This window comes from Falco punctatus (assembly GCF_963210335.1).
Source record: "Falco punctatus genome assembly, chromosome: 3".
NCBI lineage: Eukaryota > Metazoa > Chordata > Aves > Falconiformes > Falconidae > Falco > Falco punctatus.
Window position 1 is genome coordinate 112,776,598 of NC_137582.1, and position 19,856 is coordinate 112,796,453.

Below are 19,856 nucleotides of genomic sequence, written 5' to 3' on the forward strand. Positions count from 1 at the left end.
AGTCAATAAAAAAGAACAGGCGTTATTTGCAACACTGCATTATTCAGATTTGACTATAAGAGAGAATGGTTTGATTTGTTTGCCTGTTTTCTTAAAGCTGCAGCTTCTCACAGTGTACCAAACAATTGCAGTGTAAAGCTCTCAGAGTATCTCACCTGCTATAGCTTGCACTGCTACTCGCAGAAATCCTCGTACTTCTCCCTTCTCACTAACAACAGCTACTCTGTGAATAAGAGGCACCGGGTACAGTAGATTGCTCAGGTATACAAACGCCCTGGTAACAGGAAGGAAAGAAAACACAAACAGCATTAGGCAATCATCTGCAAAACCAGACTGCAGTATTTGGTTGGCTAATGGGACACTCAAATCCTCAGTCTACTTTACTCCACCTATTAGACCTGCACTGTGGTCATGTATCCATCTTGTCCACACAGGGCTCTGCAGCAGTGTCAAAGCCAAGTAAAGCCACAAAATGCACCATTATCAGAGTATACTAGACACACAGGGCTTACATTAGTGAGTTACAAAACATATGAAGGAGACAATTTAGATGATGGCTTTATAGAAAGTAACTTCAGGTGCACTACAGTTGCAAATGGAGCTGTTAGCAAGATGGTAGAAGTCTACTAAGGAGCTACTGATTATAAAGAATTGTTTGAGTCTTCCACCACATGAGTGTAGTTTGAAGTGATAAATTAAAAGGGAATTGATCTACTGTGTTCACACACCCTCAAATGTTTTAGTGACCACATAAAAACCCCTCTTCAAACCAGATGGACTGTTTTCTGTCTTCTATGTTCATTTGATAACACTGTATACAGACTAATCAGGAATCCCCAATAAACCGTAAGTCACCTCTTAGGTTTCTTGGAAGATTCAATGAGTAGTCTTCACAGCTAAATATCTTTAGGAACGTTCTATTTATTTCTTGAAAAAAACCCAAACCAACAACAAAACCAACAAAACACCGCAACAGTACTCTACAGCAATCACTTAGAAAGTACAGTTCACAACAGGAAAAGCAGCATTTAGGCCCAGTACTGGATGATCCTGCCATACACTAACTTTTAAAGTTACATACAAGCAGGGTCTATTTTGGAACAGGAAGTTAACAAGTTTTATTGTACAGATTTTTAATTAAGAGTTAGACTAACATTAAGTTATTTTATGTTCCTGCAATGAATTGCAGAAGTTCTTAGAACTTCAGTGAGATTAGCTTGAGCAAAATCTTACATGTTGGGAAGCCTAACAAGTCAGGAGAAGAATGGCTCTAGAGAAGGGGAAAAAAAGGAATGCTTTATTTATTGAGCTGTTTCAGAATTTTCAAAAGAGTACTGAGACACACAGAAGTTTAACCAACAGTTTTACCAGTCATTAAAGCGACTAACCAATTATATATGTAATTTTTATAAATTTATGCGTATTTAATTATACTAAACACCGGTCATTTGTTTAACTGGATTTCCTTCTTGCAGTCCTTTTTATTATTAAGTATATTTTATATAATTTTATATAATATATATTATAATAGATATTTATTCATAATATATTATATAATAGAAATATATATATTCTCAATATATATTATTAAGTATATATAATTCCTTAAATTTATAACTGTTACTGTTTAATATTTGTAGGGAAAGTCCTGTGTGACACAAGAGGGCCGAGACAGAAATGCAACATTCGCTGCCTCTGTCTGGAGATATTAGCTGTAGAACTTGTTCTGTGAACACAGGGAGACTGATCCAAACTCAATTCCTTGACACACAGCTAAGGACCAAACTTTAAAAAGTAAGTATTTCTCCTTGGGTTCACATGCCCGTTCCCAGAATGAATGAATTGCCTTGAAATGGCAAGGTAGTCAAACAGGTGTCAGTTATGAACAGAAGAGACAAAAATGATGCTACTAAAGAACAAAGTGATGACAAAATGCAATAGAGAACAGAATGATTAATAAGGCTATCCAAGTAGCAAAACAAAAACATTAAGAAAACAGTACAAGAACAACAAAAAAACCCAACAAAACTGCAACATAACACTTGACTAAGATTAGGATCTAATTCCTTTCAGTCTGCTCCAAAGTGAGGTAAGCACTGATAAAGCAAGGGAAGGGAGAAGAGACTACATTTAAGTAACAAAATGGGAAGTTTTAGTATTTTTTTCCTTTGAAACCACGTTTTCATTTTTAGCTTTCAAATTTCAGGTGGTGCTCATTTGAGAAAGCAGCATCCCACCATACAAGAGAACAGTCACTCATAAACTGGAATTGTTCACTTGGGCTGGACCAGAAATGGAGTTCAGGAAGGTATGGAGTCATATGCTCAACACTAAAAACACACGCAGTTTGAAAACCACATTTCAAGCTAGGGTGAACGGACATTTTTCCCCCAACAGAAAGGAATCTAAATAGCCTTGCACTGGTATGTACACAGTAAGAGACAACTTCACTAACTAGAAGAGGCAGTCATTACGGAAGCTTTCCTACTTCAAAGCCAAACAAGTGAAAAGTGAAAGCATTACCTGTATGAAAAATAAAAATATATTTTTATTTGCATGGCTAAAGTCCTGAAGCTGCTGTTCAACATATGACAGCCAAAGCATTCAGTTTTATGACCTTGGTAAAATAACCATCCCAAAGAAAAAAAAAAAGTATTTCTCAACTTCCTTAACTTCCTTCCACTCAGTCGCTTAGGTCACTGGAATGATTTTAACTTAGAGAAAGAAAAGCAATAATACAGAAAGTTTTAAGCTTCCTGTTTGGTGACGAAAATGCTGGATCTCTTCTGTAGAATGGAGAGCAATGGCACATTTGCTGTACAAAGAAAAGAATTGGTTTATGCAGCAATACTGCCTTCCAGTGCCATTCCACCTGCTTCATTACAAGACAGTACCAAGTCAGGAGTGGATGAAATCTTAAGGTTATCCTCCTCTTTCCACATCTGGGAGGACTCCCACTCCCCGAACACCCCGTATGCAAGTGTCCCCTGCACCTTAGCCCAGCAGACTGAAAGAGGGGGAGCTATATTAGCAGAAAGATTGGTGAGGTAAAATGGCATACTCAACAAAACTAGAAATTAAATTTAAGAAACAATATTTTTAAAAAATCAAAACAAAAACAACAGAACTTGGAATGATGACAGATATTTTTTAAACACACACATCAATTCAAGATGTAAATAAAATACCCCATAGTCCTCTCCCACCTCCCTTAAAAAACATAGCAAATGCTTGATATGTCAACACCATTAAATAGAATCAGCCTTAAAAACAGCCCAGCATGCCAGAAGAGATGGCTAAAGGGACCAGCTCTTTTTTTTTTCTTTCTTTAATAGTTATAGTATAAATAAAAGACAGTCACAGCACAAAGAGAGAGAGAAAAAAAAATACTGTGATGCCCAAGGAGTTGGATAACTACAGGATCAATTTCTCCTTCTCTCCTTAGTGACCTGAACTCATTATTGCTGATGACACACATCCTCCCCCGCAATCTTTGTTCTACACATTCCACAACATATAAAACAGTACACAGAAGTGTTAAGGAATTTGGGTTTTGTTATAAATTGAACACTACCTTGGGCTCAAGACAGTATTTACATAGTGTCACAAGTATCAAAGGGTATTTTCATCTGTTCAAAAGTAGAATTCTCATCCCGGATAACACTGAAGAATCAAAGTCATTTCTACTCAGTGGTGCTAAACCATCTAACAGCTTTCTGCTGACAGAATCAGCACAACAACAGAACAGAACCATAAAAGAATAGAAACCAACAACTGGGAAAAAGTCGTTCAGCTGTCTACTCCGAGATAATACAAACTAAGTTTCATTCCTCAATACAATTTACAACCCAAGCTGATTTCCTTACTATGTGCAGCTTACATGGCTCAGGCTAGTACCCTTAACTGCTGCAGCTTCATGCATCTGTCTAGAGACAGAGCTCAGTATTCTTTTTAATACATGGAAGTGGGAAGCAAGTTGTGTAATTGCCAGGAAGCACGACTGTTTCCATTATGCACTGTATTTGCTCAGCTTGTGCTTCCTGAAGAGTCTGTGAAATGAAGATGAATAGCTCAACTTTTTCCCAAGGACTGAAGGTCTCACTCTGAAAGAACATGCACCACAGGATAATGTGCTGAGTATGCCAGCACCGTTACAAGAAAGCAGTCCTAGCCGTTGCAAAAGAGCACATATGCTTTAACTAGCTGACAACCACTTCTAAGTCAGTTAAGACGGCTTTCCCAAACTGACTGTTATAGATCAGATTAACCTGAAAGAATTTGATTTTCTAAAACACATTATCGGACATTGCACATGAGGACACAAATTCACAGAGATCAAAGAGGACTCATGCAATTTCTTGCATCTTTAGTAACTGTAATTTTTTGTTTCAAAGACCAGATCAAGGAAGTGCCAAGTTTTAGTCACAGCTTGTAAACAGGTCTACTGAAGACAAAGAATGAGATCACACAACACAGCTAAACTGATCTAAAAGCTTGACAAAACACTGACAAACTCAGTCCCTCGTTTTCACAAATAATGCAACCAAGTTTCCTGCATTTGAGAAAACTGTCAAAAGATCCCACCTTCCTGGGCATGGAAGTCTTCCCTGCTTACAGTCACAGGAAAGGATGAAGTCAAGCTCCAGTCCATTCTTTGTTGCTCCTCCCTTCCACCAGCCATGGAGTCTTACCCTCTCTTTTGTACAATGTCTGTGGTAACCACCTCTGTTACTGCTTTAACAAGTAAATTGCCTTACAGAGCAATCAAATAAGCATAATTGGGGGAGTAAGAGCAGAAAAGAGGGGTCACACAAGTCACTGAAAATCTTTCTGTTTCTGGTCATAGGTAACATGTCTGAGCAAGGCTATCTGTGAAGCAGCAGCACAAAGTACTACATCTTTTTGATGCAACTTGCTGTCCTTAGGGTCTACACCAAAAACTGAAGTCTGATAATGCCTTCATCATATCTACACTGGCAAAATAGATAATATTCCAAAATATGTTAAGCAAACTTGTTTCAGCAGTTCAAGTGTAGTGCACGGGGAAATTGCTGATAAAACACCACCAGCCAGTGAATTTTAATGAAGATGACCTTCCGCTACGTAATACTTCCTACTGAGTATCATACATCATCCAAGAAGCCAAATCATCTCAAAGAATGCTCTTTTCCTCATACAGAAAGGATCATTCTTCTTTCTCCTCATGCCATTTTTTCCTCTTAAAACACAGAGGATGTTCGATGAGTTTTCAGAAAATGCATTTATTAGACTGGACTGAAAGACCCTCCACCATACTGTGAGATTCTCTTCTATGGGAAAAAGTCACTTACCATAATATCGCCTTGGTGATCTTGCAATGGCTAAATACAGCATTCTATAAATAATGCTTAAATACTGACATAAGCAAACTCACATTCATTCTATGTTGTGACAGTTAAGTTACCTTGAAAGAGATTTACTCACATTGTCACATTAAGTGTTATTTTCCCGATTATTATTTAGGTCTTCCTGGCCTTAGACACAGGAATTTAAACTTAATGTTAAACCACACCCATTCTCTGGCAATTCCAGTTTACATATATAGATATTCTATGCAGCACAAGGCAAAGCCATTGCAGTCTACAGCAAGAGCTGGTCCCTTTTGGCCATTCTCACAGTAACCTCACCAACCTTCCCACTAAAATGAACCAAGGGGATCGGTCGTAAAACGGGTCGCGCCCATCATTGAAGAGGTCTGATCCCTCCTCAGTTCCAACGTCGGAGCCAGTATCATCCACAAAGGCCTCATCATCAAAGTCCTCCATCTCATCCTGCTGCTCATCAGCCAGTTCAGTGATGTCGGAGTCAGCCGTGGAGAAAGTAGGGGAGGGCGTGCGATCAGCAAGACGCTCATTCACGCAGCCATGGAATATGGGGGAGCTAGATATCAGTTAACGGAATACCAATTAACAGAGTGAGGGGAAAGAAGAATGCTTCATTTAACAGCCGTCTGTTGCCATCAGCAGAGACCACCTGAACAACAAGCAAAGGCTTCAAACTGCTATCCGGACTGCAATGAAACGTAAGGGAAAGGATTGCTAACAAAGGAAAAAAGCATCCTTGGACTGAGCAGAAAATAAATGAAAAATAAATATAAACATGGCTGAACATACAGATATTGAGAGCACATCCATTTAACAAAGCTACAAATCTTGTTTACAACACAGCATTTTTGTAACTGAAGATACTGTAAAGGTGCAGCTGACATGAGGACATATTAAAGAATCCCATCAGATACTAGGTATTTCCATAGGGTATGACCAGACTATTCGAACCACACATGTAAGCGAGGCCCTGGGCCGCTTTTCCCCTCAGTTTCCAGTGTTCTTCATGTTCTCAGAGCCCTACTCTAGTGACTTTAGACAGAACTTAGCTAGCTACATTTTTTTAAAATAAGCTTATAACTTACCAAGTGTTCAGTCAAATCAGATTCTACAAGGTTACACCAGAACTGGCAACATTCTAAAGAGCATTTTCTGCTCTTTGCTGTATTTTATGTCTATCAGAAATCCCTGAAAGACAACACACACAGCTAACACTAGTGGCCATACAGCTTATAACCACATTAAAAGTTCAAAGCTCATCCAGAACTGACAAAAGTTACCAATGCACCAGCGGCTGAGATTGTCATCACATACCTTCCAACAAGCTTGAACCAATGAAAGCGATCATAAAAGGGGTCACTGCCTGTCATTGTGCTTTCACTCTCATCCTGTGTATTAGAAGCTACTTCCCCAGCTCTGTCATACATTTCACGCATCAGGTCCAACCTCTGCCTGTGCAGAAGAAAGCGGGATTAAAAAAACTTAATAAAGAGCGAGTCATAAAAAAGCAGAGAACACAAAGTAGGGTACACTTATTTCACCTACATCAAATTACAAACAGGAGAGGGAGGATAAAGACCAGAGAAGTCTGTACCACTAAGTCTGGTGCTGTACTAGTTCTCCGACATGCTAGGGATTCTGGGAAAACCCACTATGCCTGAGGCAAGGTCACTGCAGAAACTTACATAAACGTCAGATTTCATTCAAACTTCTACATATTCTTCTCCCACATCTAATCCTGACATAATGTTGTTGTTGAGTAATTTATGCAGGTTTTCTGCATTCCACTCCAGAAACATTGTCATTTTGATTCAAAATTGAACTGATGCCATTAAAGACTTTTATTTATTTCATGGAAGAAAACAAGTGTTTCATAATGCAAAATAGTTTGTCTAGAAGCTATTAGTGGACAAAAGTTACTCAGTCAGTATTTAGTGAATGTGGAAAAGACAAGTGTCTTTTGCCTATCTGGAAGAATATCATGAAAATAAACTGGATTACAGGCAGAATTTGTGTAACTTCCATTGAAATAGAATCTTTATTTAAGCTTTTTATTGTAAATTATGCCCTATAGTACCAAGTTACATAAAAGCAGGTGGCAAGGAAACTATTGCAGTGAAAGGAATGTGAAAAAAATGAATGCAGAGAGATGAGCTCTGATGAGTCTTATTAGATTTAAAAGATAAAAATCTAACCTCGAGTTACAAAAATTAAATGTGGAAGTGAGGTAAGATCCTGGAAAACAAATGTACTTGCTTAAACAATCTAGAAAACTGGTATTTAAAACATACCACGCTGTCCAGAAAGTTGGCATTTGGGAAGACAGAATAAAACCAAGTACAACAGAGAATAAACAGCAAAGGGTGAAATTTTTCAGTGAAGCTGCCTGGATATAATTAAGTTTGTTCTCCAGTAACATTAACATACTTGAGTTTTTCTAAGGACCAGTAATGTGTTGCACCATTCTTCAGATCCTGAACTTCCACAGCTACCACTGTACGAGGGAAAGGCCTATTGTCTCGGGTCTTCTCCAACTCGGTGGGCAAAAGCTCTGGTGGCAGTGGTGAGTAAAGCGTGTCTGTAAGCAGGACAAATTGGAACTGCACCTGAATGGGAAAAGAAAAGATACTAAATCAGCATCACAAAGGGAACACACACCTAACCTAAGGCAATATATGAAGCCAGTTTGACTTTCACCTCTGTGAAGAGATTCAGGGGTTTTTTAAGTCACTTTTTTTTTTTCTTTTTGGTCTCAAAATGGCATAAAGCATATGTTTCAGCTGGGTACAGATTTCTTGCCTTTCTTGTCACAGCCTGCAGAGGTGTGGAAAACTATAGACCTAGCACATCCTGCAGCATGTACTTCTGGAAAGATGAATGACCACTTAAAAGTTAAAAGCAAAAAGGAAAAGACAGGGCCCTGGGCAGATGTACCTGAATGTACGTGTACAATATTGACAGGAACAGCATAAGGGAAATGAAGAGAAGAATGTATCACCCAGATTTGCATAGGATGTTCGTTCAGCCAAAAGTCTGAACCAGACTCACGATTTTCCCAAACTAATAAGCAAGAAACATAACTTTAATGACTACAAGTAACTCCTGAGTGTTTGAAGCAGGATGATACAGTAAAAGTTGATGAGTCAGAAAATACAAGAAGCTACTCTGCATGTCCCTACCTTTTTCTTTAACTCTACGCTGATTGCATTGGCTTCTTTCAGATACACAGCATTTCCCCAGAGCTGGTCCCTCAGTGAAGTAAATTGGTGAAATTTCCACTTTCTGAAAGCCCACTGTGCGAGTTCACACTCGTGTCTTGTCCAGGGCACTAGGAAGAGCAAAGAAACAGAGAAATGAAATGCTGTGGCTTCTTCCCTAGACAATCACATGCAGTTCACTAACTGCATCATCAAGTTCTCAACACCTTTTCTGGAAGAGAAGAACAGAAAGCAAAACCCTGCATTTTTATTATTCAGTGAGCAAAAACTGAATTCAAACTTCCTCACCACTAGCAATGAAGATACAATGATCAAGTAAGGAGATCTGGAACAGCAAAAGCCAAATAAATTCTACTCCTGTTACTTTAAATTAGTTAACAATTATTACAGCCAAATGCTGAAACAGTGGAATGAAACTAAGTATCGTGGGAATAATAAACTGTATCTACTGTCCAGAAATGGGGTTATACTGCCACATCACAGCATGAGTTCTAAAAATTCCTACCAAGGAGAAAAACTTTAAAGTCAAAACAAGGAAACAAAGGCAAAAGTATTATTTTGGTTTAAGACATCTGAACTCTGTTAGTGCCAAGAAGAAATCAATTCCTTTGGATTCAAGAGTACCAAATCAAAGCTCGTAGTTAAACTAATCTAGTTTGTGCATCAATTGAATCTGGGGATGCATATCTGCTGTTGATGTGGAGCTTATTCTACGAATAGGTATTTTACATCTTTACGCTGTGGAGATCACAGGTCAGGAAGTTATGAAATATTTTGCAGCTTTCCAAAGTGAGTTTTCTACCTACTGCAAGAGATGCTGTAGCAACTGCTCCTTTAAGCTTAGCTTTATCCAAATTATTTTTAGCTTCAAACTCACCTTCTTCCTCCTCCTCCTCCTCCTCTGTTGTTTCAGCTGCCAAGGATCGTGTCTCTACCTGCTTCTGTAAGGCCTGCAGTTTACTCTCATAGTCCTGTGGGGAGAGAGAAGATACCGTGTAGGAGGACAGACAAAAGCAAGGAGAACAGTTAAGAGAGACTAACGCCTCAGATGGAATGACAGACAGAGAACAAATACATCAAGACATTTCCATTAAAGCTCAGAGGTCACATACCAACATGTATTGGTTTTGCACAATCTGTCCTTGAAAAGTGAGAAGACAGAGGCCAACACAATTAAGACAGTAGTGTTTTTTAAAATTGTCAGCTATACATGCTCATATCATCTGTAAGAGGGAAAGGTTTAGGTATTATTTTTAAAGTAAATTTTTGCTAAAAACTGGAAAAAGGGGATTTTTTGGGGGGAACCTGCTTGCTGCTTTCAGGTAGGTAGGAAAGAGGCAGAAATAGAGAAAAGTACAGAAATAAACTTTAAATGGGAGAATTATTCACCTTCATTTTCTCAGACAGAAGGATTAACAGCACTACTGATTTGCCTTTTGATAAAAAAAAAATAAAAAAAAATCAAGATTTTCCTCTTTGAATGTAAGTACCACTCTCTCACATGTGTATTTAACATATCAGAAGATGACAAAAAAGCCACCACCCTGGCAAGTGGGCAGAGCAGTTGTGCAGAGGTTTCCCCACAAGAAGCACTTCAAGGACACCTTCTGATGTAAGAGCATATTCTTCCTGTTCAGCATAATTGTGCCTTGAAATAAATGCTACTAAGACTTAATGATCCTTTTATTATTTGCTGGTAAACGAAATACAAATTCAAGATATTTAGAACAGACACAGTCTCTGTGCTCCTAGTCTCAGAGCCTACCTCACTACTGTATTTTATTTTTTCTTTTAAGATAATCCTTTGGTATATATTACACAAATTAAAACTGGCTTCTCAAGATTTTTATACAACAGTTGCAACAACAATTCACTGTTACAGAGTTCTTAAGGAGAATTCTTGAAGCCACTTATCTTGTACTCCAACCTTCTCTCTTCCACAGTTTCAAATCCTAAAATTCTTCTCCAATGCACTGTTCGCAGTAATGCATTCTGAAATCTAACAGCTCTAGAAGGAAACCTTTATGCTTTCTTTTAAGCATCCCATCTAAACAGCCACAATACTTTGGTTTTGTACAGCAAGTATAGTACCTAACATTGCCACAATGTGATAGTACCAAATTTAACACAAGTTGAGTCAGAACAGTGTCTGGAAAGGAGATAAACATGAAATACATTATTTTAAGTTTACAAATAATGTTTCCTGGAAGTAGCATGTAAAAACAGCAGCTGTGCTCTTAGAAAGTGCAGAATTTTCAACACCCAGGACCTTTAGGGAAGGGGAAAAAAAAAAAAAAAAAAGAACTATTAAAGATATATGGTCTTTGTATGAGGGCTGTGTTTTAATTTTCTGATTCCCTCTTGAAATGTTATTTGGCTAAAATGCTCTTTCTTCAACTGTGTCTGCTCCATTAACTCTTTAAGATAGCTACATACTCACAGTGTAAGTAAATCTTAGCTCACAGCAAAAGAACTACAGACAAAATATACATACATCCTTCCTTTTGATATTCCTTCTGAAATTCTTAATGATTCACCAAAAAAACTATTCTAGACTCCATGAGGAGTTTCAGACTTATCTACAGTTCTTCAACACCCAGCATACTATGAGCAATTCATTAACATAAAGGCACTCTCTCTGATATTTTTCCTCTACGTCCATCTAGACAATGCTATTACCTTTTAAAGCAAGATAAAACAGGACAGATGCGAAGTGACAAAACCAAGCTTCTCTTATTTGCAAAGAAGGGCAAAATAATTTATTTTTCTGTAGTTTGAAGCCGATAATCTGAGGATGTCAATTTGAACAGCCAGATTGTAGAAAGGAAAAGCTCTTCAAGTAGTGTTTAAGTAGAATCTTTGATCAGACTCTTTTGGAGAAACTGAAAAGCTGCAGGGGGAATGGTCAAAAATCAGGAGCATTCCACTGTCAAAATTCTACTTCCAGCATTAAAAACCCAGGCACATTAAATTCATTCAAACAAAAAGACTTGCTTCTTGTCTTCTCTATTTTCAGACTTGTGAGCCAACTGTATCTTCTGTACATTTAAATACCTAGATAAATAAATGCTCAATATAAGCAGACACTTTTTATTGACTCCACACTAACATTACTTTTAAAACTAAATAAAAAGAGTTGAAGTTTGTTTTCCCGTATCAAAAAAGAAGCAGGTACCATCTCCCTAAGCAGAAAAACAGGACTAAATTGCCTCCAGACACTTGATACTATGGTAGCATTTTAAAATAATTGGCACTGAACAACAGATGAAGGATGAATTTCAGGTTGGTTCACACAGAAGTGCACTGACTGCACTGTAAAGGGGTTGGTCTGCTCTACCGAGGACTGGTCAGCTCTCCATGTAAACATTTCCAGATCTGATTAGTGGTAACACACACATAATCGTTAGTACCAATGTAAAGGTGCCTCAACTGCTAGAAAAGAAAAAAAAAAAAACCACCACCAACCAACCCTGCATCTAGAAGCTGCTCTGAAGGTCCACGTCCCAGCCTCCCCGGAACACAATGCATACTGTTGTACAGCTTCAAACTGATTGATATCATTAGCTCCACAAATATGGAAAAAAGGGAATGTAAAGTTTATTTTGCCCAGGGGCATGGAAATATCTGAAGCTACAAACAAACACAGATTTTGTTTTAAAAAAAAAAACACCAACAAACAAAAACCACCACACACACACACCAAAAAAAACCAACACAGCCCCCCCCCCATCATACTCTTGGATCAGACTAGGCTAAGCTTTTCAACACCAGGATGGACCAGCTTCCTAAGCAGAACACTGTATCATAACAAGTTAGATTCTATCTACATGATGTCTGCAAAGGTACTGCAGTGTGTGATCCTCTCCTGGATTTGAGGTATACAAAAAAGTCAGTTTCTTTTGTCTTCAATGAGCAAACAAATAAGAACAGCCAGCACTGTATTTTCTTCCAGAATTTAAACAAATAGCATACAAGATGGTACGATGGGAAAGCACTGAAGAGTATGGCTTGTATTCCTTTGTGCTATAAAAAGCTTTTTTTTAAAAAATAAAAATAAAAATTTTAAATAAGCTACGTGACAGTAGACACACAAATCTGTGTAGGCTGCTTTTCACTTAGCAGAAAAATCAGGGTGGACAAACTTACAACAATCAGACTGAGGAACTATTAATGAAACCTTTTAAACATTAATAGAACAATACCAACCCCCCCCCCAAAAAAAAGTCAGGACAAGCCTGCAATCAAATTTCATTTCCATTTCACTGAGACAAGTCTGACACTTACAAGAGTATTTCATAGTTTATTGAAAGAGCACTTGTTACAATACAAACCAGTTCTGCTTTCCACAAGGCAGATGCTTGCTCTTAAGACAATCCAAAACTTGTTTTTTCTTAAACAATGGACAGATCTGAAAATCCCATTTAATTCAAAAGGCAGCTCACTGCTTTCTTTACAGTACAAATGGGTACACAGCATGGATTTCTCATGTGGCAGCTCTTGAAGTGGTTCAATGGGAAGTATCCAAGTCAAAATTTCAACATATAAAGAATAAATTTCAACATATAAAGGATAAAGGACAAATAGTGAAGGAGATACTGAAACTAAGCTGAATGTACTGATAAAAATAGCATCCTCTAATTTGACAGATCCCTAAATTCAGATTGCTTGAGAAAGTATGTTGAAGTCAACCAGAGGAGCATTAGTGGCATGCATTTCCCCCCACCCCCCTCCCCAAATCCACATGTCCCTAGTGAACACTAAAGGTTATTTAAGAAATCATCACTAAGGCACAGGTGGATACAAGCCAGCTGTCAAAGCACACAGCACATCAGCACTTAGCAATGGCAATTAAGCTTACTAAAACAGCACTCCCAACATGGATGCCTCGTTTCCATTAACCTGAAAGCCTTTTCACACAATCTTCCATGGAAGCAGCTGTACTACTGTTCATTAGCTCCATTAATACAAAATCTGCAGTGAGAGGTGTGTGTACTTCCAAATAGTGCAAGAGGATCATAAATTTCTCACATTGCTCCCCTTATCAGATGAGGCACTGCAATCAATATTCAAGTTTTAAAGTGGGCAATTATTTTCACAGGAGCTTCCCTCTCCCCGCCCCGCCCCCCCCCCCCAAGTTTCATTTCTGTAATACCCTTCCAAAAGCCAGGAAGAAAGCTGCTTCCTCTGAGCTGGTTGGACTCACATTTTGACACTGACTATCCTTTTGGCGTTTTTGTCAAATCATACAACAACAGAATAGGCAGGGTTGTTTTTCTAGTGCTGCACTAAAACAGCAGGGTAAGACAGACTGATGGCGACCTGTTCACCATCATCACCACCACAGGCATTTACAGATACTTCTCAGATTTTGAAGCTGAAATACGTTGGCAAAAACTTTTTAGTGTCTAGTATGAAAATGTCAAGCAGCAGGAGCTTTAATCTCATGTCAGTACATGTAGTTGCACAGACTTAAAATTACTCCATGCTCAATCATGTGGTGATTTTACAAAGGCAGCCAAAATCCTCAACAAAAATAGGACACAAGATAAAACTGGTTTGGTCTTCTCTCATGACCTATGCCATGCAGACTAACTCTGCTCGGCTCACTGATTCCCACAGAATTGAGAGGATTTTCCCGAGCATGCATTTTTAAGAGAGACCAAGCCTTTCCGATGATATGAAAGAACTCATTACTCGACATGCATAAAAACAAAGTGTAATGCAGTACTAAAACAGGATTCTAAAATAAAGGCAACAGCAAAATATTATTTTCAGCCCAAAACTCATTTTGCAATTCTGACTCAAGCTCAAAGAAAGTATCGCTCATCTACCAAGGCTTCTTTTCTTTACGAATCAAGACATTTTTGGACATGATGCTTTATTTCCTTCATTCAAGTAGGCCAAAGCATGACACAAATGCACGTTACAAAGCTATATTTGGACACAAAATTAAACCTGCCAAAATACAAAATAAAAGTCCCAAGTGATGGAACCAGCTCATTCTTTTTGGACAGTTAGAGGACTGACGTTTTATCTCCTACATCAGAGGGCCATTATCCTATCAGTAACACGTGTAGAGACTTAAGGGTTGACACTTGATTAATCAATATTGAAATGCTGCATGGCTGCCACATAATGTGTGTTGCAACCAGCACCTACATCACACACAGCTGGGGGGGGGAAGTAGGACAGGAAAAACAAGATGGAAAGTAAGCTTGAGGCACTTCCTACTCACCTACAGCTAGGCTGACACACACAGAAATACGAATTACCAGTAGGTCTTACATTTTATCAAAAAATAAGCAACCTCAAGTAAACGAAGGATACTTGTGCAAAACAGCACAAATCATTTCACTGTACAGGCACACTGCAAAGTGGACCTATCTTACCAAGTGTGGTACAGTGGCCAATTTTGTTTCTAAAATCGTATTCAAGTTTTAAATTTAAAAGCAATATTAAGTCCTCAAAGTTTTAGATTGGCACATACTTAAGTCCACAGATTTTCAGAAGTGCGTGCAATTTTGCCTTGCACTTAAACTCAGAAAGTATATAATTATAAATGGGACTCTCCAACTGAGATAAAACCCCAAGCTTATGAAGCCTATTCCTTAATCAGTAGTTCTGTAATTTGTCTGAAACAGTCTGAAGTAGGGATTGCAAGCATTCGTTTTATGGCACATCACCTGCAAGTATACACCTCTTCAGATCAAAACAGATACTAAAATTTTGAAGTCTCATTTTGAATGTGGGGAAAAGGAAAATTAATCCTATCTTCTGCTCAAAATGACCTTCTTTATTAAAGAAGCCTTGAAACAGGGGCTTAATCCAAGATCAGAGGCACTAACATGAGGTATCACATTAAGATGAAACAGTTAAATTCCCCTATCTTTGTGAATTCAGCCAATTCACAACGGTTATCTGTAAGTCTTCATAAGAATAACTATTTCAATAACATCTCCCAGACTCATGCCCAAGAAAGCTGAAAACTTAATAAAAAAAAAAATTGCTTTTTGAGGCTTCTTCCTGCACCAGTGTCAAAAAATCCTAGTTCCTTTTTACACAATCTCTGTATAATAATTAAAAACTATTATGTTGAGAGACACAATGGGAATTAGAAAAACTTACTTCCAACATACCGTTTCAGCAACATATATATATTCTGAAATAAAATTCCATTCAGGCAGGTTTAACTGTCACAGCAATTTCATACCAGTAACTATGAACTTAAGCTGAAGGAGAAAAGACAACTACTTGGAGAGCAGGTCTGTTATGACCCAATGCTCTTCTTAATTTCTCTATAAAAAAAAGCCACATATCTTGTCAGCCCACAACTTTTGGTTTAAAGATTATTGTAACTATTAAGAATTTTAGCTGAGTGGAAAATAACTGTTCTGAAGAGCCAGATCAATTTTAAAACAGATGGTCAGTTTCCTTATTGCTAAGAAAAAGCTCACAAGAAACATTCAATGCTATAACTAAATTCCTCTTTTGATTGTCTACATAGATCATGGGAGGCAGGTAGCATTTTGTAGTTCCAGACAATATTTTCAGCATTAGAAAAATACTCCAAGACACACAAAAAAACCTGGTAAATGAGCTAGCAGGGAAGTTCTCCCCTCCACATCCCTCCCTCCAAGTCTTCTAGTCTACGAAAAAAGTTCTTACAATTTTACAGAATGTTCTTCCAATCAATGTTGTTAAAACCGCAACAAGTCACATGCAAACTGAACGGGCTGAAGGGCCAGTACCTTGCGTCTGTATGTTGAATTATTCAAGTTCTACCTGGCCAAACAAAACCCAAGACATAAGCAAAGCCAATCCTGGCTGTTTCTCAGTGATAAGCCAGAATTGCCCCTGCTTCCCTCCTCCCCCAGACTACTCTTGGCCAACTACTCATACTGTAGTTTCTCTGCCCGCTTTGAGGTTAGGTGCTGAGAATTGGCGCCTCATCCGTGGGGGCGTCACAAACTGGTTATAGTGGTTAAGCCGGTCCGTCTGTTTTGGGTGGGAGTTAGCTGTATTGCCTTCTGCACTGCCTCCACTGTTCTGATTGCAGTAAGGTTGCCGGTGCTGGTGGATGTGGCGTTTTTGCTGGAAAGTCTGCAGGTCCGGATTCTGCTGCCCGCTGTACGAGTGCAATGATTCAGATGAGCCTGATGTCTGACGCCGTAAGCTTTTCTGAGAGCCATTATTGAGAGAATTGCTTCTCCAGCGCAACTGAGGCGATGGCTGCTGCTGACTGCTAGGCTGTGACTGTGTGTTTAACTGCTGCCTGTTAATTTTGATATTATCTTGATTCCTCTGGGGGCCATAAAGATTCCAGAGCTGCTGAGGGTCTTTAGAAGCAGCTCTACTTTCTTTTTCTTTGTTTTCATCTTTGTTCTTATCATCTTCTTTTGGAATTCTAACCTCAATAACTTCATCTTCTGTGATAATGATATGGGTGCCTGGACTCCACGAGTTCCTATGTTTGGGATTGCTTTTGAAAGGAAAGCGGGGCTTGCGATTTTCAGGCGGAATAAACCTGTGAGGCATATTTTGTCGACGAAGTTGTTTTGCTATTTCCTGCTGCTGCAGATTTTTAAATCTAATCTGTTCTTGCCTCATCCAACGTAATCGCCCACGTCTGAAAGCTGGATCACCTGCCATTAACTGAGAAACACGCTCTTCTTTAGCAAGATCATCGTTCTCACTTCTTTTTAAGTCATCTGTGGGCTTTTTATCCACATCCACTACACTGGCAGAGTTTGGAGACTTAGCATTGGCTAAGGTCGACTGAGCTTTCTCTGGAGACCCTATCAGAGGTAAAACCTTCTCCATTTTCAGCATCTTATTTCTAAGAACTTTTATCTCCTCGTCCTTCATGTTGTTCTGCTTCTTCACTTCTTGCAAGATATCTTCCAATTTATCTATATGCACCTTAAGGTCATCCACATCAGTCACTCCTTTACCATTGGCCATAATATCTTCAATTTTCTCATCTCCAACTCCTACTGTATCCCAGACATCACGAGCAACAGCTCGCCAAGATTCACGCTCATTTGGATCCTTTTTCCCATACATGGCACAAAGCTCTTTCATTTTAACAATGGCCAGAGCCTCAATCTCCTGCCTAGTGTGCCTGAAGTCATTGAGTGCTACCTCATAGCATATCTCTTTCACAGCCTGAATCTTTAAGTCTGAGATGGTAACCCATTTGGAGTCTTTGCTAAGGCGTCGACGTTGGGGTATCTGGTACATTTTAATAGGCTCTCGTTTCTTCCCACTGCTGGGGAGGCCACACTTTTTTACAATGGTTTGGAGCTTGCTGGGGGGCAGCTTCTCTCTCAAGGAAGTGATCAGTCTCCAACTCTCCTCACACGATCTCTTGTCCGAATCATCCCCACTATCAGAGTCTGCATCCTTTGGAAAAACAAAAATCAAGAAGTGGCCCCAAAATAACCAAAATTAAAATTGTAAGAAAACGGAAAAGCTAAACAAGAAGTAGCAGGCAAAGAAAACTAAATAAAAAAAAAATCAAAATAGAACAAGTGATAAGGAAGTCCCTGAAGACTGAGTGTTAGGACATTAAAATGTATCTTCAAGAGGCATGGACTGTCAAAATTGGAGCTCTTCACTAAATTAAGATTAACATTATATTTATAAGCCTTATTATCTCAAAACAGCAGATAATCTAAACTCTTCCCTCCCAATCCCTTCCAAAAAATCTTTAAAAAGATCAACTAAAAGCAAGTTCCTGATTTAAAAAAATGAAAAACCAAATGTAATCTGCACTTCACACATGCTACAAAGACATGCAAATCCCCGCCACACACATTTGCCTTGGTGACTGCTGTTGCTTCTTTCAGCAAATCCTCCCCATGTAGGTGAACACAACAGCCATCATAGAAGATCTCATGAGCAGCCAGAGTAAGTCGGGTTAACACTGGTTAGTAACGTTGCACGTGGTTGCAGGAATGCTCAAGTTTAGAATCCACTTCACTACAATAGCAGCCAGAGAAGTGTTAGACGATAAGAAAAAAATGAAACAGAAGCAGCCGAAAGGTTCAATGTTAAAAGGACTGTAAGTGCCACTACGACAGGTGAAGACAGTGGTTCATACTCCAAGACTTGCTACAAGCTAAAAGGATATCCAGAATCAGAGTTTCAGAGGTGGGCTGTGGTTTGTTTTTGGGGTTTTTTCCCCCCATTTGTCACCTTGTTGCTTAGTTTAAAGAAAAAGAGGCATTAATAGTCTTGTCTGTCCGAAGAATGAGTTTCAGAAGAATGCTGCAGTAATGACTTTTTTTTTTTTTTTTTAATTGTTTTAGTATGAATTCTCTATTTGATATCCTTGATTTGTCCTCTTCTCAAACCCTAGAGCCTGGAGCTTCCACACACTTGCTAAGAGTTATGCGTGTTTTGCTTCTTCATTACAAGTTTTCCACCTTTTGCTAAATGATTTTTAATGAGCAGTGCTTCAGGTTTCCATATGCTAGCAATGTTTGTTCAGGTATACTGCCCCCAGAAGTTAAGAACAACCATTATTGCTTACTGCAACCAGGAACTAAAGTCAGACTACTTTTCTTTAAAGGATTATTAAGTTAAGATGTCTCTTTAACAAATAAAAGGTCCTATGTATTACTGTCATCCAAACATCTTCAATAAAACACAGCAGTCTGTCTCTAATGAACCCCTACCTAACATCCTTATTTTTCACATAGAGAACTATAATACATGAGAAATCAGGAACCGTAACAGCCAGTTACTCTAAAACCAAAGGAAACCCAGGTCATTGACTTAGAACCACAGGCTCCTAGACTTAAGACTTCAGGTAGAAGACCACAAAGAACAGGGAATACAATATAATTTGTTTTGGGAATGATAAAAGGGAGTAAAAGAAATACTGTTCTGCCCTATGGTCAACAAGCTCCATAGCCTAAGAGTCACATTATCTGAGCTTCTTGTGACCTTACGTATTTCTTATATTTAAGAATAGCACTAGCGAATCAACTTTTCCTAGTTTAGGTCAAAAATATAAGCAAAACATCGTTTAGAAACAGAATATAAACTCTGTGAGTTTACAGCTGACAAAATTTGTGGCCTAAGGAAGCAGCGTCTAGCAAACTGCATATTGCAGTGGAAACAAAAGATGCCCAGGAGGAAGACACTGTACAATCTACACATTCAAGGTTACATCCAGAAAGGCAAAACACGACCTACTCAAACATTGCCACAAATTCCACAGGATTATTCTTATAGGTTACAAAATTACCATATTCTACTTATGGGTAAA

The 19,856-nt window shown here is 38.6% G+C and overlaps 1 protein-coding gene across 11 annotated transcripts in view; it reads right to left on the reverse strand.

Annotated features, from left to right (window-relative positions):
- Window positions 1-19,856, reverse strand: part of KIF1B (kinesin family member 1B) — a 96,485-nt gene that overhangs the window by 26,424 nt on the left and 50,205 nt on the right. For 9 of the 11 annotated variants that reach the window (XM_080380906.1, XM_080380911.1, XM_080380909.1 and 6 more), the window contains 6 exons: window positions 9,459-9,552; window positions 8,543-8,691; window positions 7,791-7,969; window positions 6,678-6,815; window positions 5,671-5,919; window positions 156-274 (listed from right to left, as the gene is read on the reverse strand). In XM_080380906.1, coding sequence (XP_080237032.1) covers window positions 156-274; window positions 5,671-5,919; window positions 6,678-6,815; window positions 7,791-7,969; window positions 8,543-8,691; window positions 9,459-9,552 — 928 coding nt within the window. Of the gene's footprint in view, window positions 1-155; window positions 275-5,670; window positions 5,920-6,677; window positions 6,816-7,790; window positions 7,970-8,542; window positions 8,692-9,458; window positions 9,553-12,861; window positions 17,984-19,856 lie in introns of those variants that run through there. The other 2 variants (XM_080380914.1, XM_080380907.1) reach the window with 2 other exon arrangements.